The following is a 23,609-nucleotide window of genomic DNA, read 5'->3' as shown; positions in this document are numbered from 1 at the left end:
GCATTAGAAAGCGTATTTGTAAATACACTTGTACAGAAAGGCTCACTAGTTTCTGCAGAAAAGCTTCTGATTTGCAAACCATGGTTATTTTTCATTAATTGAAAGAAGTACTGATAATTGCAATAATTCTGATGAAGAAAATAGAGCTTCTTCATCAAGTAAGTAAAATATTTCATAAGCTAATTGTTTCTATCTTAATGTTACATCAATTGAAAAAAAGGATACAGAAAGCAAGTTTGGGGGCAGAGTTCAATTTAATTTTATAGATGGTTTTATAGTCATTTAGCATACCTTGAAAATAAGCAATAAATGCAACTACATATTTAGATTATTTCAAATAATGCTTCAGAGTCTTTTCTGCGAAGACACTGTTGAAAAGATTCCAACAAATAATTGACTTCCTTTAGGGAGTATATAATTTGATTCAGCTGAACATTTATTAGACCACTAGTATATGTGAGGCATTGAGTTAAGGTGGGGAGAAGAGCTAAATAACCCACAATTCTGGCTTTCAAAAAGTGTAGCATCTTGAGAAAGGCGAACGTTTTTCAGTCTAAGACCCATCAAGTATAAATATACGCAACTAAAGGAAAATAACTTCTTACGTGACAGTGGCTGGGATGGAGATAGAGTTTGGACAACCATTCAAAGACCCTAGAGTTCCTATAAAGGCTCAGGGCAGTGGAGAGCTCATGATCAGATGTACATAGAAAGCTGCTTGGAGAACAACACATAGGACGGACTGGAGTGCAAAATACATTATTAGCAGACCACTATGGGCGTTGGGGGGAAATGAACAGGGTTTTGATCCAAGGCAGTGACCGTGGAATGGAAAGAATGAGACAGACCTGAAGGCATTTCATAGATCCAAATTAGCAAGCTTGCAGGACTAAGTCAGTGATGGAAAAAGAAAGATCCAAGACACCACCATCCCGTCCAGGGTGGACGTAGATGCCAATGACAAAGATAGGAAACAGAGTAACCCCACTATGAAGAAAATTGACACCGTAACAGTTTTGAAAACCTGGTTCAGGGAGGAACCACAGTGTTCATCGTGTTGAATCTCCTTTCGATTTGGGGAATTGCAGAAAATCCTGGTGGAGCAGCTCTACCTGTGTGCGGAGTTTCTTTGGAAGTCTGAGCGATATGAACTCATCGCTGACGTCAACAAACCCATCATCGCTGTCTTTGAGAAGCAGAGAGACTTCAAGGTACGTTTTCTAAAGCTAGACGCTGGTTAAAATATCCTGCTCTAAATTGGTGATTTACTTACAGTTTTCAAACGTGGAAACTGCCTATTTTTTATGTCAACATCATCGTCACGAAACCCTTTGATTTATGGTTTCAGAAATTATCAGATCTCTACTACGACATTCATCGGTCGTACCTAAAAGTTGCAGAGGTGGTGAACTCAGAGAAGAGGCTGTTCGGTCGCTACTATCGTGTAGCCTTTTACGGGCAGGTAAGTTTACCAGAAGCTCCGTGGCCTGGAAATTCTGTTAAACAACTAAACTTTATCTTTCATTCTCGATGAGACGGCTGACTCCATGTGCCAGGGGATCAAGAGGATGTGGGTGTGTCTACGTATATATGAGGATTTTTCTGGATACATGAGTCCTATGTTTGTCTACAAGAATGTACTGAACTGGGAAACAAATAGAGAAATCCATGGGCCTTAGTACAGATCGAGTTGAAACCAATGATTTCTAACTTTTTAGAGAAAGAGGACACTTATTTTTCAGCATCCTGAGCTGAGCCACCCAGGCACCCCGAACATTCCATTTTTTCATTTTCACAGTTGCGATGACTCCTGCCCTCTCATTTCCTTTTCTCCCCTCCCCTCAGGGTTGCCTATAACTTCGTTTTCTCCTCGGAATCTTTTAAGGCTGCAGCTGAAGAAGTCAGATCCAGCCTGATCATTCTAGGTCATTTCCCATTGAAAGATGGATTTTGCCCACCTGATGGTTTCTCCAGCCCATATCTAATCTAGGCATGCTGACCAGGTAGAAATAAAATATGCTGCTTTCCTACCAAATTTTAATTTCTTTTGAGAAAAAAAATGTATTTTCCTCTAATCACCAACGGCAGCTTAAAGCTAACTTCTTTCTTAATTAAGAAAGATAAGCTTCTCTCTACCTGCAAAGAAAAATATCACCCCTTAGCCACTTTCCATGAGCAGGTTAATCCAACTCAGATGTTCCTCCTGAGGCACAACAGCATCAGGAGTATGGAGATGGACAAAGCAGGTGGAAATGGCCCACGGATAGAGACTAAACGTAGACATGAGAGAGAAGCAGAACTATTTGAAGTGATACGTACATTGCAGGGAGAAAACGTAGGAATCCGCAGATGAGAAGGAGAAAGATAAGGGAAGGGTATCTTGAATATCATGGAGAAAATAAACAATTTTTGACCTCAGTGAAACTAGCAAAAAAAAAATGGCAGGACACCCCATCGAAAAGGGAATGTGGGCATTGAGGAATTGCAGGAGAAAAACAGGGTTTCTAGGGAGTGGCCACAGACCAAATGAGCAGGAGAGAAGTGGCACACACGATGTGCACTCAGCTAACCAAGATTCGCATCGACAATCCTTCAGGCCGTCTTTCCAATGAACAAGTAATAAACTGCCATTAAGAGTCCGGTCGTGAAAACAAGATTGCCCACCTGATGGTTTCTCCAGCCCATATCTAATCTAGGCATACTGACCAGGTAGAAATAAAATATGCTGCTTTCCTACCAGATTTTAATGCAGATGTTTGTTCTTTTCTTCTTTTGGTCTTGATGGTTCCAGGCTGTGGTAAGTTTTCTCTCTCTCTCCATTTGCATGCCCTAATAATCCTCACACTTCCCTCCATATGGTTTTACTGAACCGTAACTTTTTTGTGTGCAAATCAGCACTGGGTACGATGGTGGGATAATCCTGCTTCCATTCATTTTGGAGTCATCCGGCATTTCCCGAACTAAATTGTGTTTATTCCAGTTATCTGAATTACAAAAATGTATCGCTTATTTTATGTGTGTATTATCATTCTGCACAAAGGGAGATGTAGTTTAAAAACCTACGTAACCACACGTACACTCCAGCGCACATTCAGATAAATACGAGCACCACGCATTTGCAGGGCGTGTAGAGTAGGCTTAGTGTTGGAGATTGTCTGCTCATTTCGGACCACTGTGACTCACAGCTGATTGTAAAGGGCATGGTGGTCAGAGTCTTAGAGGTTGGAGCAGTGGTCATTGATGGGCACCCTGCCAGTCTCCTGATCGGACCCTCCTCCTTTCCATACGAGTGTCGTAGAGAAATAGGGCTGTCTTTGGTGGGGAACTCTGAGCAGAGGTGATGGTCTCGATACCCGACACAAAAGATGACCAGTGGGCTAAATCTTTACCCAGTAGGGCAGAGTAGGTCTCTTGAGATGTGAAGAGAAGTGTATGGAAACCAATTTGACCATCAATTTCATATTTAAAAAAATAAAAATAAAATAAAAAATAAAATGATGAAAGAAAGAAAGAAAGAAAGAAAGAAAGAAAGAAAGAAAGAAAGAAAGAAAGAAAAGAAAGAAATTTTGGAAAGGCAGCAGAGGCAGAAATATCACGCCGGCACCTAGAGCTCTGGAACACAGAAGAATTTTCTCATTCTGTGAACCATGTGAATGTGCCTATATTCAATCATTTTGTACCTACAAAAATGATTCAACATAATTATTGTCAATTAAGTTAGAAAGACAAATTCTTTCATTATCCACACATTGTCTGACCGGTACATACCTTTTTGTAATTCTTTAAGCCCTCCCCGTGTCCCTGCCAGTATTTTCTACCTTCGTCTATAAAGTTGGGGCCATGGGTCCTTAACTCACCTACTAAAAGAATACTTGAAAACCCTTGTACTAAATAGACTGAGGGGGGCAGTGGGGAAGGTCTGGAAAGAGCTACTTTCAAATGACCTAACTTTGTTCTTTTTGCAGATTTCTCAATAACGTGTGCTGACTGTGCACTTGGTTTTTTTCTCTTTTAACGCTGCCAGTATTCTCAAGTGTCTTTCATTAAAAGTTCCAACCTAAGCTTAAACGTGTTTTGGAAAATCTGCAGACCTGGGTACATGCCTAAGCGTGGTACTTTCTAAGCCCGAACCCTAGCCCCCTTTGAACAAAACCTAACGGAGGTCATCTCGATACACGGCAATGTAGAGCCTTGTTCATCACTGTTCAGATGAAATTCAAAAAGCTGTCCCAGGACCCCAAGTGGAGAGTGTGAACATGTCTTGAACAGGAGCGGACAGTGCACATCACTTCACACTTGATGATGAAGAGATACTAACTCGATTTGAACATTTCCCTGAACGTGCACAGAATGAAAGTTCTAAAGATCTAAGATAAAGTCTTAACTACTTGATTAGCATAATCCCCGTAGTCAGAAATAATTTCTTTTTCATGATGGCACTTTATGTCCCTGTAAAATTCAGCTTTTAATATCCAAATTGGCATGTCTTGCAATCATGTTACGAAGATTATGGGAATATAATATGCTATAGGCTCTTTGCCTCCCTAAGGCCTTCCGGTAAATATTTTAGCGTCCCGTGTGGGTAGTGCTTTCATCACATGGTATTGGCTAGTGTAGTTATTATGTCTGCAAGGAGGCAGATAATAGAAAACAAGTTGGAAACTCCTTTTTTTCATGGCGGGGGCCTTAAGAACGCAAGTCATGCATAACACGGATTTTCAAATGCAGCACCTGACGTCATTGACTGTGGAAATTTTACACAGAGCGGCCTATATAAAGCACCCTCCAGAGTGTCCCTGATGTATTCATTTCCAGACTGATGAAACAGCAGTAGTGATCAAACACCACCTGTAATCAATGAAATACTTAGGCCCTGACATTTAGCGTGAAAGCAAGCAAGCGAATACCCATTGCATAACTTAGAATATCAGCTAGATGCTCTTGGAATATATAAATGAAAGGCTTGGGGACTGTTTATTCCGGTGGCCAAAAGATACAGATTTCATGGTTCCCCATCTTGCCTGCATGGGTGTAGATGTGTCTCAGAAACTTGACAGAAAAGAGATTAAGAGGAGGAGAGAAGGCGGATGTGTAGTTTGAAAAACCACCTTCTGGTCGTGTGCTACACCCCTCTGGCTCCCCATGTATATGAAAGTCATTGATATAGAATATATTTTTAATACATATAATTTGTGTTTAAAATATATAGAGATCTATCTTTAACACATACGTATTTAAAATATATATTGAGAGAGAGGTTTGTATTTCTATGAAAATGTTTGTCTGCATTCTTGTAGCTTAGCTTAGCATTTAGCCTTTTAATACTTTCGGACCCACATTTATACACGAGGTTCCTCTTTGAATGCATTCCTTTGCTCGTGAACTTCAAAATACTTAAGTAGAATAGCAGGGGCGCTTATATTTGACATTCCCCGTAATGATGCAGGGGCTTTGTGGATTCTGAAGAATCTTCAGAAACATCTAATAAGGAGTCAATTTTAGTTACCAGTTCCACTGAAGTATATTTTTATCATCATCTATTGCCTTCACGTTTCGTAACTCATGGTTGTTAACTGCGCTGATTCAGAGTCCTTGTTTAACTGGAATATGTGCTGTTTCCTCACAACGACTGCTCAGAATATGTATCGCATTGTACCGTGACATTTAGAAAGTCAAACTAGCAAGGGAAATGCAGAGATCACATTTCCCATTGCCACGAAAGGCAGTTTACTCGTAACCTTGGGGCGGAAGCAAAAGACAAACGACCCCTGGGTTGTCATCACCTGTGTCCCTACTGATGAATCATTTATTTCAGAGAGCTAGAAATTGAAAACTCCCCTAAGACAGTGTCCTGTGGCTCAGTGGGCTATGCTTTGATAGTTTCTCTGGGTAAAAGGTAAGCACACGTCCCCCCTATTTTCAGAACTGCCATTGAGCTGGCTCCAGAAGCTCTTGCGTGATCCCCAGAAGATGGCAGATGAAATTTTTAATTCTTGCACTCCAGCTTCTTTCTACTTCTTACAGAAAATAGTCCCAACAGGTGTCTATTTTCAGGCCAAATGAGTAAATAATCACAATTTCTTTCTGATCAGTCACTTACCAAGATATTGAAATCAGCGTCAATAGACCTTTCATATAATAAGGAAAACTGTAGTTGCCGTGCAGAGCAGCTGAAGATGTGTATTTTGAAGCACTCCACACTCAGTTAAGCTGTTTTCCCTGCATGCCAGTCAGAGCTTAGATTGCTCTGCTGACACGGAATGTTTTTCTTTGTTATTGCTGTCCTCCTCATCAGCACTAACACACACCAAGGGCCTATTGTGTACCAGGCACTGTTCTTGGGGCCTCCCACTAGACTTCTGAGTCTGTACTGTTTCCATCATGCAGATCAAGGAGCAGGGATGAAAGGAAGTCACAGGTCATGACTGAGACCAGAGCCAACGGTCAGAGTAATGACAATAAAATCCTGCTTCCCACCTCTCCCTTGCTGCTAACCCTGGACTCAGAAATTTGTCAGTGGAGAAAAATTCACAGTGAAAATGTCTCTTTGTGCTAGTTTTCACAGCGTGGTGAGAAAATCTTTTCCTGAAACTTGGAGACATTTTTCTTATTGAAAAGGAAGTTGCAAATGTGGCTGTAGCGATTGCCCTGTGGGGGTTCTGGTTGATGGCCTCAGAAGTCCTGTTTCTCTGATGTGTCAGTCTGTCGATTTTAGCCACTAACTTCTGACCTTGAACCAGACAAGTCTTCACAAAGACAGAGACAGAAAAATCATGGCAGGCTGGAAGCCATGTGGGAACCGGGCCAGACCTCACTACCCCTACCAACTCTTGAGGAATGACGGTGAAGCACGTTTTGTGCTTTCAATACTCTAAGTCACTTTTTTTAGCAGTTTGGGGTCAGGGGACTCCTATATTCAGCTGCGTGTGGTCTTGACCATTCTTTAAAAGAAAAAATCGTTCAATAAAAACATCTTTCTTAGAATCCATGGAATCTTTTCCAGTTATACCCGGTGCAAATACACATCTTTAAGATGTATGCCCTCTAAGAACTATTTCATTCATCTGCTTCTTCATTCAACGAAGGTAGAGTGAAATTCCCCTAAAGACCAGGCTCTGTGTTAAACACTGAACATGTAGCGTTGGACAAGACACTTCTCTGCCTTTGAAAAGCCCAAAGTCAGTTCTGGAAACGCACAAGGAAACAGGCGATTACCTGCTTGACAAGAACTCTGCTGATGAACGAGTTCATCGTCTTCAGTTACAGCCCATTTACGAAACGAAGTATCCTGTTCACATGGTCAGACTTAACCTGGCAAAAGTGCTTTGCAAGCTTAAAGCACCATATGGTTGTGCATTTTAATCCTTACTCTTAGATCAATCACCTCACGTTGGCCAAAAGTACGGCATTAGAATGCTTGCTGCGTGTGTTTTTTACATACAATGAATATTTCTTTTTTTAGTCAGAAATGAGAAAAGCAGAAAAAGTACAGCTAAGATTCTTTCTGACCTCCGGATCTTCACCTGGCCCTCAAAAGCCATTTTCATGAGGTAAACTCTGCAGTCAGAAGAAACCGTGAGAGCCTAGGTTCTTAACTCCCCACTTAATCCAGTATTCTGAGGCCACATGCATTCCACAGGAAAGATGATGCTGTGTCTCTTCAAAGAGAAGGAGATGTGAAGATTGCCTCACTTGGTTATCCTCAGATGATAGAATCTTACCTTCCCCCCCCCCACCCCCCCGTTTCAAACCAGACAAATAAAATTAACAGAGGCTGAAACCTACTTGCTCCTATGGCATAAACATGATGGCATGGTTACTGTCTTCGATCCCCTATTTTAGCTTTGCAGGATTGTAAAAGACCTATTAGCAAAGTAAATGGAATAATGAAATTGCATATGCTTGCATCGGGCGTCTGAAGACATACCACAGTTCTTTTTAAAATAGCAGCACTTGGGAACATACCTACCATATGTCATTCCTGTTAGGACAACGTTCCAGAGAATTATGGCTTTGCATCTGACATGATGTGGGGTGCATACCGACTCGTACCTCTAGGTACGTTTACATGACATACAGAGTTTCCTCTGCTCGTGCCAAAGACGTGAAGAAGACCTTATGAAAAAGGCCGAAAATTACTCCAGACTCTGTGTTCTACCCCAGGCTGCCACATGAGGGCATTCTTCTCCCAAAATACATGCAAGCAGGTGTAACCACGGATTTCTGCAAACAGAGAAAACAGGTGTAAGGTTATCTCAGGAGGGTCTTTGACCTGGTGGGGAGTGTTTCATTATTGGCTGATTCTAACATAATATTTTTTTTTCTTTACGTTACTTTTTCTTTCAATTTCATAGGGTGCTGATCCATAGCTTGGATAACAACCGAAGACTGGCTATATTATTTAAGTAAATAGCTTTTGTTTGTGTTTGTGATTTGCAATTGGAGTGCCCTAATAAAACTGGTGGTTCGTTGTGCGTTTCCCATAGGGCTTTTTTGAAGAGGAGGAAGGTAAGGAGTATATTTATAAAGAGCCTAAGCTGACGGGCCTCTCGGAGATTTCTCAAAGACTGCTCAAGCTCTATGCGGATAAATTTGGTGCAGACAATGTGAAGATAATCCAGGATTCCAACAAGGTAAAGGAAAATCGGCATCCATGCACATGTGAATAACTGACTCCTTTTTTTTTAGTTTTTTTGGCTGTATCTGTTAAGGTTTTCATTTCTGCCTGACTGCAAAGTAACCTGCCTCAACCACACGGGAGGTTTTCCCTGTTTGTTTATTGGATGGTTGGCGATTTTTTTTTTTTTTTTGGTCAAAAATGTTATGTGTGTTTATTTGAGTAACTTTTAGGTAACCTTAGAAACAAGTTACTAAATTCTCTATTTCTGCCATAGATTACTTGCATTTGAATAGCAACCTAAGGGTTACTAAATTCTCTATTTCTGCCATAGATTACTTGCATTTGAATAGCAACCTAAGGGTTAAAGTGATTGGGCCCACTGTTCCTTTCAGAGCTCACGGTGCACACGGGGTTAAGAAGAGGTGGCTATATGCAAACGGTTAATTAAATAGAGCCCAGGGAGTTCCTCGGGAGACAGGTCTAAGTCACAGGGAGAAAGTTCAGGGCTCCCTGAGCAGATCATTCTTGGCTGGGCAATGCTTCACGGAGGAAGAATGTCTGATCTGGGAATCGCAGAGTGAGAAGCCGTTTGCCGGAAGCAGAGGGCATTCTGAGAAGCCCGGCACAGGCGATGCCAGGGAAGAATGAGAAGGGGACACAATGGCAGGTGTCTGCAACACAGGTTGGACAGAAAAGTATAGCAGAGGAATGCATCTCAAAAAGCAGGTTGGTGCCCAAGTGGGGAGGCCGCTGTTGGGCCACCAAAGAAAAGGTCTCTTTTCTCCCCTCCTCTTTTACTCAGCTGGTATTTGGAGGGATCGGGGCATGAGATTCCTGGGTCTGGGCAGAAATTGTCACGATGTGCCCGTCACTCTCTCCCTTAGCTTGAAAGGTAAGATCCCCTTCCCCTTAAAGATGGAAAGAACTCGAATCACCCTCATGGTGGCACTCCTAAATAGGAAACATAGGGTTCCTAGTGAGATGAGAAAAATGCCCAATTTAGTGGCAGACATCTGCAGTCTTCACTCCATCATGGCACCTTCTATCAGCTGGTGATCCATCTTGGAGAAACTAGATAACCACTCTGAATTTTTTTTTTTTTTTAATCTGTAAAGTAGATACAGTTATACTCATCTTACAGTATAATTTTAGGAACATCATAAATAAGTTCATGAGCTTCCTCAAATTTCTGGAATCAGATAGGCAGTGAGTACATAAACAGATGGAGAAAGCTGGAAGAAGTTTAAAAATTCTTCCAGAAATCTTTAGAAAAGAGGCTGAGAATCATCTCTTCCAACCTTGAAAATTCCCTGGCTCTTCTTGGGACCCCCTAGCCTGTCTTCCTTGCTATTTCTGAAGCTTATTCACCAAAGCAGAATTAGTAAAGAGATTATATAGGATGACTTATTGCAGATAAGAGAAGGTATTAGAGAAACTGGAAATAAATATATTTGCAATCATGAGACAGGCTAACCAGTTAATCCACTCAGCCAACAAAGCCCGAGCCCAGGTCTAGGTACATGGCTGAATCATCGAAGGACAAGGAGATATATTTCTACTCTTAAGAAGCTTGTTTTCTCCGGACACCTGGGTGGCTCAGTCGGTTGAGTGTCCAACTTAGTCTAAGGTCATAATCTCATAGTTCGTGAGTTCGAGCCCCACTTCCGGCTCGCTGTTGTCAGCGCAGAGCCGGCTTCAGGTCCTCTGTCCCCCTATCTCTGCCCCTCTTCTGCTGCTCTCTCTCTCTCTCTCTCTCTCAAAAATACATAAAAAGAAAAAGGAAAAAAAAGCTTGTGTTCTAGACAAAAGTGAGGACATTCAGTACAGAAGAGAAAGAAAAGAGGGGCACCTGGGTGGCTCAGATGGTTAAGTGTCTGACTTCGGCTCAGGTCATGATCTCACGGTTCATGAGTTCAAGCCCCATGTCCGGCTCTGTGCTGACAGCTCAGAGCCTGGAGCCTGCCTGGGATTCTGTGTCTCCCTCTCTCTCTGCCTCTCTCTCTCTCTCTCCCCTCTCTCTCTCAAAAATAAATAAACACTTAAAAAGAAAAGAAAGGATATAAGTGAAACGCCTTAGCCAGGTGCGTATGTTTGGAAGAACGTCACTATCGGAAAGTTTGGCTCCAGTCCTACCTCTGCCACCATCTGGCTGCTTGACCGCAGTCCGGCCAGTTACTCTCTCTGTGCTTCCAGGGCCACCCAGCCTCTGAAAGGATCCGACTGCCTGTTCTTCCCCACGGGGACAGGGACAGGCCGGCAGGGTGCCAGCGGGGGGGACGCAGAGCGCCCTGCTCGCTTCCCGGAGCACCTGTGGCTCACCACTCTCTTCCCCCGTTAACGCGTCCACCCAGGTAAACCCCAAGGATCTGGACCCTAAATATGCCTACATCCAGGTGACCTATGTCACACCATTCTTTGAGGAAAAGGAAATCGAGGACCGGAAGACGGATTTCGAGATGCACCACAACATCAACCGCTTCGTCTTCGAGACACCCTTTACGCTGTCGGGCAAGAAGCACGGCGGGGTAGAGGAGCAGTGCAAGCGGCGCACCGTGCTGACCAGTAAGTGCCGCCCGCGGCCGGGCAGAGCTCTGGCTGCAACGCGGGCCCCCTGGTGGGGGGCGGGGGTGGTCGCAGTCTCGCGGACAGCCACCCGACATGTGCGAAATTAGGCATGCTGGCCGGGGAGAGCTGGCGTCCCCCCCTTGGGAAGTCAACCAGGAGAGAAACCGCCCCTACGGTTACCTCATCCGCCCCTTCCCTGTAGACGTCAGGGCCGCACAGGTCATGGTGCCGGTGTCCCGGGAACAGCTCTGAACTTAACCACTCATCCCTCCCTGAGCCCACCCCCGGTGACTTGAGGGTTAGCAGCTCTCAGAATTGTGTGCTTGGGGCAAGATTCTAAACCATTCTGGAGCTGGGGCTCCTCACGTGTCAACTGAACGCAGGGGATGACCTCCCACATCCCTTCCAGCGCTGTCTAGAGCTACTCTAGGAGCCGGGGAGCCTCTCGCTTACTGGGCAAACGTGCTGTGAGCGCCTGCTAGGTGCCGGGCGCCGTTCTGGGAGCTGAAACAAATACAACAGGACTCTTGCCCTCAGGGTTCACGGTCTGGTAGGAGAGAGCCAAGTAAAGCAAGACGTTCAGGTGAGCAGAGTATGAGAGAGAAAATGGGAATACGCGGGAGGGGCCCCTCAGGCCGACGGAGGAGAAAGACGCACGAGGGTATTCTAGAAGAATCTTGATGAGCAGTCCTGGATAGCGCAATGGATACAAGAATAGCAGTGACATCCAGATGACAGGACACATTCATCTTCTGGGAAACTTTTTCAGAACTTTTATCATAAACGATCAGAACAAAGAGATCATAACATGCTATTTGGTGGAGATGGAAGCATTCGTTAGTGTGGTTTAGTGTCGTTTTTATTTGAATTATAAGTTGTGAGGGAAACTGTAATCTTTTCAGTGGTTGGAGACTGTAAAGGCCTTAATCCAGCCCATAGAAAGAGGACATGTTGGCCAGCCAGGTGCACAAGAGCAAGCCAGGCAACATTAGTTGGGCCAAAACCGAAGAGACATTAGACACCATGGTATACGAGAGAAAAAATAACACATACACAGAAAAAGTGCAGGGTGGAATGTGCAGTGTATAAAAAAGAGATACAAGGGGGGCCCCGGTGGCTCAGTTGGGTAAGCGACCGACTTCGGCTCAGGTCATGATCTCGCGGTCCATGAGTTCAAGCCCCGCGTGGGGCTCTGTGCTGACAGCTAGGAGCCTGGAGCCTGCTTCTGATTCTGTGCCTCCCTCTCTCTCTGCCCCTCCCCCGCTTGCACTGTATGTGTGTGCGTGCGCGTGTGTGCGTCTCAAAAATAAATAAACATTTTCCAAAAGAGAGATACAAGATCATCTGGACCTTCAGGGGTACCCTGGACGCCTCCCTAACCCTCAGGCTTCACATTCTCTCGCGTTGCTTTCGTGCAGCCAGTCACTTGTTCCCCTACGTGAAGAAGCGAATACAAGTCATAAGCCAGTCGAGCACAGAACTGAATCCTATCGAAGTGGCCATTGACGAGATGTCCAAGAAAGTTTCTGAGCTGAATCAGCTTTGCACAATGGACGAGGTGGACATGATCCGACTGCAGCTCAAAGTCCAAGGAAGTGTCAGCGTGAAGGTAGGCATTGTCCAGAGCAGGGACGCACACGGCCCGTGGCACCTGGTACCAAGGGCCCTGGAAATTTCTGACAGAGGATGTGAGAGCCATTTTTCTGTTCTGATACCATCCGCAACTTTTTCGGAGTCTTGAAAACTTTGTTTTGGGGCGCCTGGGTGGCTCAGTCGGTTGGGCGTCCGACTTCAGCTCAGGTCACGATCTCGCGGTCCATGAGTTGGAGCCCCGCGTCGGGCTCTGGGCTGATGGCTCAGAGCCTAGAGCCTGCTTCCGATTCTGTGTCTCCCTCTCTCTCTGCCCCTCCCCCGTTCATGCTCTGTTTCTCTCTGTCCCAAAAATAAATAAACGTTAAAAAAAAAATTTAAAAAAAAAAAAAGGAAACTTTGTTTTGTTGCCAGTGCGAACACCAGGAGACGAACCTTTTTTTCTTTTCTTTAAGTTTAGCTGAAATAAAATCCTCCTTTCCCATTTTCTCCGCATAAACTCTATTCTATATTCGAAAATCTAATGAGTGAACGAATGAATGAATGACAAATACGGCTGTCTCGTCAACATCTGTCCGTAAGAGCCTCACGAATGTGTTCAGAAACAAATCCTTTGAAAATGTTTATTGGTTCACAAGATGTGTGTCGGTATTTATCTGAGTGTCAGGGGCCTGGTAAGGCAGCAGATGGCCTGCTCACTGTGGGTGATTAAAGAAAAGAGAACAGACTGTTTGCAGAGGTATAAGCAGTATTTAGGACAAACAACACGGTGGGCACAGGAGCTGACAAGACCGAGGGGCTGTTACCCACCCCTAGATCCGGAGCTGCAGAGGAGACAAGAGTGAGTTGAACAGAGCGAGAGCTGGGAGAGCCAGCTGCTGAGGCTACCTCTGCCAGATAGAGGACCACACAGAGGAAACCCTGTGGCCAACAAACCCAGCCCGGCTGGGACCAGGGAGATTCGGGTGAGGCACTCACCTCGGGCACAAAATGTAAGTGGGCATCAAAAACCTCAGTACCCAGGATAGAATAATATTTGTGCGATGCCAACAATTTATAATGAGCAAAGAGTTAAAGTTTTAAACAAAGGCAGGCCCGTAACAATGCCGTGTGGAACTACATAGGAGCCCGAGGCAAAAAGGAAAAATCAGTGAGGCCGACCCTGATGTTGACCTGCTCTCCTCTTCCCCGCCCACCTTTTCTCCGTGTCCCCATGGCTGACTCGAAATAGTAATAATAATTTTTTTTTTTAAGCCGGAAGGCAAAAGAACCATTGCTGTCCTCCAAACGGAGAGCTTCTCTCAGCATAGAGCTGTGTCAAGGAAGGTGGACGTTGGACCGGGGGGCACGAAAGGGAGCATCCAGAATGTTTAGTCATTGTGCCATGCCGGCAATACCTGGCAGGCACGGGCATCTGAAGGCAGCTCGAATACAGTGTTAGCTTCCTTCTGCTGTGACCTTATTCCTTCCAAGCCCCACAGTCACATGAAGAGACCATAAGCACTAAAGGGTACGGACTCCTTCGTGAATGGAAGCCTACGCATGTGTGCGAGCAGGAGTGGGTCCTGGCATCGTGCATTCATTCGGCAAATCTGATAAATGCCTCTTCCGGCCGGAATGTAGGCCAGACTGTTAAGCGGAATCCGGTAAAACAGTGACTCCCAGGGTGGTGCATACGCGAATGGCTGCCATTAATAGTGAAGTGTTGACTTGAATGTGAATAGAAAAAAAAAATAAGTAGTACATCACCCATTTGATTTCACAGATATTAAAATTCAACGTGAGTAAATCAAAACGAGTCTAGGTTTCAAAGATATTAAGAAAATAACGGTGCAAGCCGAGTGCAGACGTGACAAAAAATGTGAAACGAGGGACAAGTGACCGTTTGAGAGAAGGTACCGTGAGGTATAGCACGCAGCTGGATCCTTCAATAACTTACTGACTTCTGAGTGGGGGGACAGCAGAGAAGACAGGTAACAAATCGGTGGACCCCGCAGCAGCATGAGAGGATGTGGGCGCTGCATGACGGAAGCTACTCCTTCTAGCTGCGGAGAAGGCTCCAGCCAAGGGGGAGATGGGTTTCTCCTCAGACGTTTCTCTTCTCCCCCCACAGGTTAACGCTGGGCCGATGGCCTACGCACGAGCTTTCCTTGAAGAAACCAATGCGAAGAGATACCCTGACAACCAAGTAAAACTTCTGAAGGAAATATTCAGGTGAGCTTTTCTTTGTCGGAATGTTCTGGAACTCCTTCAGGCAGGAGCCACCCGCCCGACCCTCTCCAAGGCAGCAGAGTCTCACCGAGGCCCGACTTTGCGTTGCCGCTTTCTGGGGCTGGCTGTTAATTTGCTGACTGCTGTCCCCAAAGGCAATTTGCAGACGCGTGTGGACAGGCCCTTGATGTGAATGAGCGCCTCATCAAGGAGGATCAGCTGGAGTACCAGGAAGAGCTGAGGTCCCATTATAAGGACATGCTCAGTGAACTCTCCACAATCATGAATGAGCAGGTAAGACCTTCCTGGAGGCGGCCCACGCTGCCAGTTCATAGGAAGTGCCCATTTTAGCCCCGGTGCCAGGAGGCCTGTAAATGCCTCCTCTCTTTCGTGACCACCATGGCGCTGAGTTGCTCCCTCCTCCACGTACAACACTCCGTGCCTCTCCACAGAGAGATCAGGTTGGGGAAAAATCTATTTAAAAAACAAAAAAGAAGATGAGAACCCAGGTGATTTCCGAAGTTCTCAGATATGTTTAGCCAAACCATATGAGCTATTGGTTTTCTAGAACAGATGGAACCTATTAGACAGTAAGGAACAGCGGGCGACGTTCCACTAGGTTTGCTGCCCTCCCGTCCCGGATGTAGGACGTCCCAACTCCCAGGCTGTGACACGGAGTCCCACAGTTCCGCCACCAGGGGTCTCTGCGCCATACTCCAGAGGAACGCCAGGACTAAGGGCCTGGCTCATCAAGATGGAGACTGCCTCTACACAGGCTGGGCCTCCTGAGGATGTGCAGAACTGGGTAGAACTCGATCCTCTACCCCACCAGCAAGTTATCCATGATTTCTGGCATGTATCCAGCATGTTCTATAAAGCTGTGCACAAAATCTGGATATTCATTAATCACGGTATTTGGGAGGGACACATAATCAAGTGGTCCAAAGCCAAGCGCTATTCTTTGGCTTCCCAGCATCCATCAACTCTCACACTGGACCTGGACATCTATCTTATTACCCGTGGCCCCCTCCAGAAGTTAGATGTGCTCTTTATGGAATAATTGAGGGAGGGGGACAATTTGAATAATCTCCTGATAGTGCCTCATGCATAGTAGCCACTCACTAAAAATGCGTTTCCTTTCGTCTCTTTAAATGGCCGAGCACTGGGGCGCCTGGGTGGCTCAGTCGGTTAAGCGGCCGACTTCGGCTCAGGTCATGATCTCACGGTCCGTGGGTTCGAGCCCCACGTCGGGCTCTGTGCTGACAGCTCAGAGCCTGGAGCCTGTTTCAGATTCTGTGTCTCCCTCTCTCTGACCCTCCCCCGTTCATGCTCTGTCTCTCTCTGTCTCAAAAATAAATAAATGTTAAAAAAAAAAATTTTTTTTTAAATAAATGGCCGAGCACTATCCACACTATTCACAAAGCCTGAAATGTGTCACATGAATGTTTTCTTCTGAGTGCATTTCCCACATGTTTCTTTTTTCTTCTTTTCCATTTCCTTTTACTCACATTTTAATTTTTTTTTAATGTTTATTTACTTTTGAGACAGAGAGAGAAAGAACGTGAGCAGGGGAGGGGCAGGGAGAGAGGGAGACACAGAATCCAAAGCAGGCCCCGGGCTCTGAGCTGTCAGCACAGACCCCGACACGGGGCTCGAACTCACGGACCGTGAGATCATGACCCGAGCCAAAGTTGGACGCTTAACCGACTGAGCCTCCCAGGCACCCCTCCTTTTACCCACATTTTAAACTCTCCAGAGTAGCCAAAAACATTGGTTAATGGACTTTCGTTGGAGACCATTTATCTTCCTGGCTAGGATTCCTCAATGAGGGATTATTATTAGTGGTTTCAGATGATTAAGAGGTGATGGGAATTAAAAACTCAAGAGGGATGCCTCGCTTGCAAGGGGTGATCACATCTGAGAGTGAAACAAAAATAACAAGCAATGGATCTTAAAGTTGGGAAAGGTGGTCAAGAAATGCTTGTTTCCAACTGTAAATTGCATCTGACCTTGAAACTTCTGGCAAAAAAATGCTTTTCTCTTTTTTTTCCTGACAGCTTTGTCACGGTCCGTGTCTGTACAGCTTCTGTTCCTCTGTGTCTAGTATTTCCCTCAGTACTATAAGCAAAAGTGGTATGTTTTTCTTTCCTTATGTCTACACTGTCCTTTGTGGCCTTCTACTCTGCCTACCCCTTCCTACTTGTTCATATTCCCCAGACATCTCCATAGTGGCTAGTGTTCTCTGAGTGTTTCATTAGAAGAACTTTATTTCCATTTCAAGATAGGTTGATGTGGGGTAGGGGGAGGCTTGCCAATCAAAGTTAACAATTTAGCTTTTTTTGTAAGTTTATTTTATTTATTTATTTTGAGAGAGAGAGCGCGCGCGCACGCCTGCAGGGGAGGGGCAGAGAGAGAAGGAACAAGAGAGAGAATCCCAAGCCGTGGAGCCCAGTTCAGGGCTCCAACTCAAGAACCGCGAGATCATGACCTAAGCCCATGACTTGAGTCAAAATCAAGAGTAGGACGCTTAACCGACTGAGCCACCCAGGCACCCCAACAACTTAGCTTTTAAAAAGAAAATTCATACTCCCCCAATTTATAAAGTGTATTTGATTGAGCTCATTCGTATCCTAAACAGAGGTTCCGTATACCTCAAATTGGAACAAAAACAAAATAAAACAAACAAAAGAGACAAAGACAAGAACCAGGTGATTAAGAGGAGAGAAAAATAATTTTTTTTTCCCCAGGAAACCTTTGCTAAAAGAAGCAAAGTCAAAACAAAGGTTCTGTGCTTCCTGGAAATTGACACAAAGAAAAGAAATGGATGGATGGCACAGATCATATTATTCAGTAAAATAGACAGATTTGTCAGCAGGAAAGATCGACTTTCTCCCAGTCCTGGAAATTTGTCACATCAGTATTTATATAGGGGACAATGACTACAATATGTGTCCTGTAACATGTACATGGTATCTTCAAAAAAAGTTTTCCTTAAAACTGATTTACTCTACTACATTTCCACCTTAGATTGAAATGAGGACAAAGTATTAACTCCTAGCTCTGTAAAAGAGAGTCTAGAGGAAGAACTGGCTAATCGATAATTATCAATCATAAGTATAAATTGTCCATAGCAAAACATAAGTTATCTAGAGCAAAAGAAGCTATTGTCATGGCAAGTACTGACAAGTGTTACTTGTTGGTTGTAATGAACAATTTCCTGAAATCAGAAATAGCCAGTGATAAAGATCTACAAAGTCCACAGTATTTTAAAAAATGGGTATTTATCTCAGTTCATATTTACAACAACAACAAAAATTATTTGCTTCTTTTCTCAATTTTCCTTAATGAAAGGCACCTGGCCATAATGATTGGGTTCAAAGTGTACTGGAGGGAAGAGTAGTCAAATTTTAGCATAATCCTGTAATGCATGAGCAAACCATAATCTGTAATGCATGAATACATTCACATACTTTTATACTCATGACATGTTCTGGGAAAAGTCACATATATAATTACAGGGAAGAGAGAAATTCTACCATTGAACTTTTAAAAATAGAAATAGTGGGCATTCACTTTTGAATGTCCCCTCTCTGAAAGCTTTCCTACCATTCTTCCTTTCTGATCTTATACTCTAATAAACTTTAGCCTGCTGTGAAAGAAAAGGAAAGAAAAGGAAGGAAGGAAGGAAGGAAGGAAGGAAGGAAGGAAGGAAGGAAGGGTTAGAACAGATACAGAACTTTAGAAAAACAAAAATAGAATTAATTGGGGCACCTGGGTGGCTCAGTTGGTTGAGCATCCGACTCCAGCTCAGGTCATCATTTCACAGTTCGTGGGTTCGAGCCCCTCATCAGGCTCTGTGCTGACAGCTGAGAGCCTGGAGCCTGCTTCGGATTCTGTGTCTCCCTCTCTCTCTCTGGCCTCCCCTGTTCTCTCTCTCTGTCTCTTTCAAAAATAAAAAATAAAACATTGTTAAAAATTAACAAAAAGAAAGAAATAGAATTAATTATGCAACTCATTCCAAGAGTGTCCAGAAAAATCTCAGCTAACAGGGTATCCTAAAGCCACCTAATTAGTGAAAGAAACGTCAGTGTAAGGAATGAGATGGAAGAGGATAAAAAGGATAGACGAGATAAAGCAGTTGGAGTTGCTAAATGACAGGCAGACAATAACTACCTTTATAGGCAGCCGGGAACGCCACACTATTTTATAAGTAGCCAAAACATCAAAGCGTCCTTTAATGGAGGCGTGAGACATACATGTAAGTAACTGGATGAAACATAAATATAAGATGCTCATTTGGAGTCGGCTCCAGCGGTGAGGACGACAGCATAGTGAAGTCAGCAGCGGGAATGGATCTCAAATATAAAGTACAGAGAGAGGAACAGATCCACTCTGCCACAGTGCCAAGGAGGCAAGATGCAAAGTCATATTGTTCTGGGAGCTTCAGATACCTTATGCACACATTATTTCCCAAATTACTGGCACAGAACTTGTGGCGTTGATCGTAAGAATTTGTTGGCAGTATAGGGTACCCAGATGCTTGGTGCCTTGTGCAGACAGAAGTGTTAATCTGTCTTAGAAGAAGGTTAGAGCTAAACCACAGTAATTTGTGAAGCTAGTGGGAAAATCTTCATAACTAGAAATTTGAAATATTCATTAAGTCTTTTCTTTACAGAGATACAGCTTAGAGATGTCCAGGGGGTCTACTCTTACTGTAATATTTACATTTCATTATTTGAACAGATCTGACAGGAGAGCATTATTTGACACGTTAATATTATTTTCAAAGTCAGGTCAAGGTATATTTTTTTTCGTACATTGAATTTCCATTAATGCAAACATTTAAATGACCTTTCAGATGCTTCCCTTTCTTGTAGATGATAATATGAATTACAGACTTTTAAAGTAAAGTAAAATTCTGGAATTATTCAGATACCATCATAAAGTGGTTCACTTATAAATTCATATGTGATAGCTGAAGAGTACTGTGAAGCTATTTTTTTCAATATATGAAATTTATCGTCAGATTGGTTTCCATACAAAACCCAGTGCTCATCCCAAAAGGTGCCCTCCTCTATACCCATCACCCACTCTCCCCTCCCTCCCACCCCCATCAACCCTCAGTTTATTCTCAGTCTTTAAGAGTCTCTTACGCCGTGAAGCTATTTTAAATCTTGCCACAATGCTGACGGCATGGGCTTGGAAAAAAAAAAAAAAATTCTTCACAACTACTCTAATAAGTACATTTCCAAAAGCTTGCAGAATCCTTGTGGGGAAGAAAAAGATCCTTGTTCTGGCTTTTAATTTCGCGTTTGGTGATATTAACATGAAACTCTCGATTTTCGCTCTGTTTTGTCCTGTTGTATTTTGTCCTGTCAAGATTATGTGCAGGGACGACCCGTCAAAGCGCGGAGCGGAGCGAACCTGTCCTCGAGTAATTAGCAGGCCGGCTCCCCCTTTACCCACTGTCTCCATCTCAGCCAGTGAGGACGCTTGAAGGGAGGTCTACTGCATCAGACACGCCTCGAAGGGACCCTTCTGAATTTGTAGCTCATCTCGGGGAAGAGAAAGACTTAATTTATTTGAAGTTTTTATAGTGTTAATTTTTTTTTTTTTTTACCTCGCTAGCGTGAGAATTTCGCCAGCTTTCGGCTTTGCACATTTCTTATGATTTTTTTATTCCTTTGAGCAGCATTGATCAAGCCAAGCTGAATATTTGCCGTGAAATTCCAACGAATGTGTAGCTCAAAAGCAAACCCTAAGTTTGCTGTCAGTTATAATATGTTCAATACCAAGTCCTAGTACACATATTTTAAAGGTCAAAGTGAATGTTTTTGTAACATTTAAGCATATTCCAAATGTAAATAGAAGATTGTAAAATATATGGTTTTTACCAAATTTAAAAGAGCCTTTTTAGTTAATACTTATGACAGTGCTAAAGTTATATGAATAACATTTCAGATACCATTATATTAAAATATTTGTGTATGTGTACAAACATGTTGATAAATACTAATCTCTAAAGCTTGTGGAGTTCCTTTATTTGTAATATATGTGCTCTCAAAAGCAATGGGATGTGAAATTATGTATTTTGTTGTTCATAGAAATAAAAAATACAATTCCTTTGCATTTGGTTCCCTCTTGAAGAGTGGGTGAATTGCTCCTAAAAGTGGTTCGCTGCTGGACGTCTGCTAACGCAATCTTACACTCACTCCCTGCAGTGCCTTTTCAAGAAGGCAGGAAAAGAACTCAACCAGCAGCCAGGCAGTTCTTCCAAAGATCAATTGGATGGGCCAGGGGTTTCCAAAGTTAGATCACTAGAATGGTTGGGGAAGATAGAATGAATCAGAATCTTAAGGGTTGTGGTATTTAACAGGACTCTTCACAAATATTCCGTCTGTACACTCTATAAACCTGTGGTAGGCGTGCACGTTCCTGCCTCTTTTGAAGTTAGACTTGACCACGTGACTTGCTTTTGAAATGTGAGAAGTGATGTGTGTCATTCTCAGGCAGATCCTTAAAAGCCAGTGGGTGGTGCTGCCCAGTCCCTTCACCGAAGCAGTCATATGGAGATGAAGCCTCTATCAGCCTGAGTCCCCAAGTGACCACAATGAGCACACACACACACACACACGCACGCACACACACACTAACCTTGTCGAACTAACATTCCCACTGATAGTCTAAGTAAGAAATACATTTGATTGTATTAAGGTCCCCACGATTCAGGACCTGTTTGTTACTGCAGCATTATGAGCTCATCCTGGCCGATCTGTGTTTTCAACAGAGTTGTGACTGATCTCCAGCCGGGTCTGGGAACCACTAACACATCCTACCTCCTCCCTCAGCCACCCCTGTCCCCCAGCCAACGCTGGCAGCAGTGAGACTGATTTGAGCTGCCTCCAGATGCAGAAGGCAAGCTCAGGAATATCATTTTATATTCATCCTCCACAGCCATTCCAAAGGTCCAGCCTCAAATTAGGGTACTTTGGCTGAGTTCGTCTTTCTCCTTCAAAAGTCCGTTGGCCAGGGTCTACAGAGGGCCACAAAGGAAGGTCGAGCTTAGACATATTTAAATGCTGTGAACGCAGAAGGGATGGAACAATATGTTAGATGAAAATTCTGATCACTCAAAATGTATGTAACTGTTCTTTTCTAAAATAGAACTCAGTGCTTTATTAAAAAACAAAACAAAACAAAACCCTGTGATGAGCTAACATCTGATTCAAGGTATCACTCCCAGCTTCATCCTGACTCCAGCTCTCTGGATATCTGTCTGGCTGTGTTAGAATCTTTGCTCTTCTGACCTAATTTCGCATCATTCCGGCCCCAGGAACTTGGGAAGACTCTGCTCCTGCTGTCGTTCCCTCCCAATTCCCACCCTTAGCTTCAAGTCCTCGAGCCCATCCCAACACATTCACCCCCCTGCCCTGACACTGTGAAACATGGGATGCCTGTCCAAATCTGCAAATAAAATCTCTAAGGAAGTAATCGGAAATAATAGATTTTTTTTTACTCCCACTAAATAGTGTAGTTTTGCAACCTCTCTAGAGAAAATCAACTAAGACCATTCTGCCTTAACAGCATCAAAACTCACTCTGCAGAATCCCAAAGCGTTGTGTTCCTTCCTTCTTTTTTTTTTTTTTTAATTTTATTTTAGAAAGAGAGCGCATAAGCAGGGGGGAGGAGCAGAGGGAAAGAGAGAGAGAGAGAGAGATTGAGAATCTTAGGCTGCACACTCATCATGGAGCCCAGCACGGGGGCTCAATCTCACAACCCTGGGATGACAACCTGAACCAAAGTCAAGAGGTAGAGGCTCAACTGACTAAGCCACCCAGACGCCTCTCCTTCCTTCTTTAGACCAGATGCATTGAACTGGCTTCTCCGACTGAAACCAACACACACGTCTTATCTGTTCCACATGGTGTCTTTAGTGTTTTCAATTAGATATCAACACTTAAATATTTGGACACATAAAATTCCAGCTTCTTGGTATCTGTTAAAAGAATCAGGCTCTCTGGCAATGCCAGATTCATATTCCCACATGACAGCAATCAGTTAAAACGGAGACACTGTGGACCCCATTATATGTGCTTTCCAGCTTGCCAGGGTTGGCACCAGGCCCTAATTGACTTACACCAGATCAGCCCCTCTTATTTGTATTTCCTGCCTAGACCCTATAAGCATGTGCAGATCCCTATTCAAAAGCGTAGTGATCACTAGATGTGGACAGCAGATCATCTGCTTCAGAATCAGGCAGGACGCATGTTAAAATGCACATCTCTGGGTTGTATCAAACCTCCTGAAATAGAAACCCCTAGGAGCTATAACCAGCTCCATGGGACTCTCAGGCACAACAGGTATAAAAATTCCACTGAGTACTCTAATTAACTATCTCTAAAAATATCCTTTGCAGAAGACTCTGCCTTGTAAACCAGAGACCCGATTTTCAGTTGCCAAGACACTGAATTCTTATTTTATATTCTTTTTATCTTTATATAACCTTTCTCAAAACAATCTACAGTATTTTACTCAAATTAATAACTCCTCAAAATAAGCTCTGTAAAAAAAAATGGTAGTAAATTTCACAGTTCTACGAATGGAAAGAACAAAAATAAGACAA

The 23,609-nt window shown here is 43.7% G+C and overlaps 1 protein-coding gene across 12 annotated transcripts in view; it reads left to right on the top strand.

The window, feature by feature from the left end:
- Positions 1-21,115, top strand: part of DOCK10 (dedicator of cytokinesis 10) — a 268,554-nt gene extending 247,439 nt beyond the window's left edge. For 8 of the 12 annotated variants that reach the window (XM_053215871.1, XM_053215870.1, XM_053215869.1 and 5 more), the window contains 9 exons: positions 1,089-1,211; positions 1,349-1,462; positions 8,487-8,633; positions 10,972-11,182; positions 12,604-12,794; positions 14,889-14,989; positions 15,142-15,280; positions 17,044-17,119; positions 20,367-21,115. In XM_053215871.1, coding sequence (XP_053071846.1) covers positions 1,089-1,211; positions 1,349-1,462; positions 8,487-8,633; positions 10,972-11,182; positions 12,604-12,794; positions 14,889-14,989; positions 15,142-15,280; positions 17,044-17,119; positions 20,367-20,428 — 1,164 coding nt within the window. In that variant the 3' untranslated portion in view covers positions 20,429-21,115. Of the gene's footprint in view, positions 1-1,088; positions 1,212-1,348; positions 1,463-2,791; positions 4,069-8,486; positions 8,634-10,971; positions 11,183-12,603; positions 12,795-14,888; positions 14,990-15,141; positions 15,281-17,043; positions 17,120-20,366 lie in introns of those variants that run through there. The other 4 variants (XM_027049213.2, XM_027049185.2, XM_027049158.2 and 1 more) reach the window with 2 other exon arrangements.
- The last annotated feature ends 2,494 nt before the right edge of the window (positions 21,116-23,609 follow it).

Source organism: Acinonyx jubatus, chromosome C1, assembly GCF_027475565.1.
Source record: "Acinonyx jubatus isolate Ajub_Pintada_27869175 chromosome C1, VMU_Ajub_asm_v1.0, whole genome shotgun sequence".
Lineage (NCBI taxonomy): Eukaryota > Metazoa > Chordata > Mammalia > Carnivora > Felidae > Acinonyx > Acinonyx jubatus.
The sequence above is the reverse complement of the archived record's forward strand: the minus strand, read 5'-3'. Positions and strand labels throughout refer to the sequence as shown.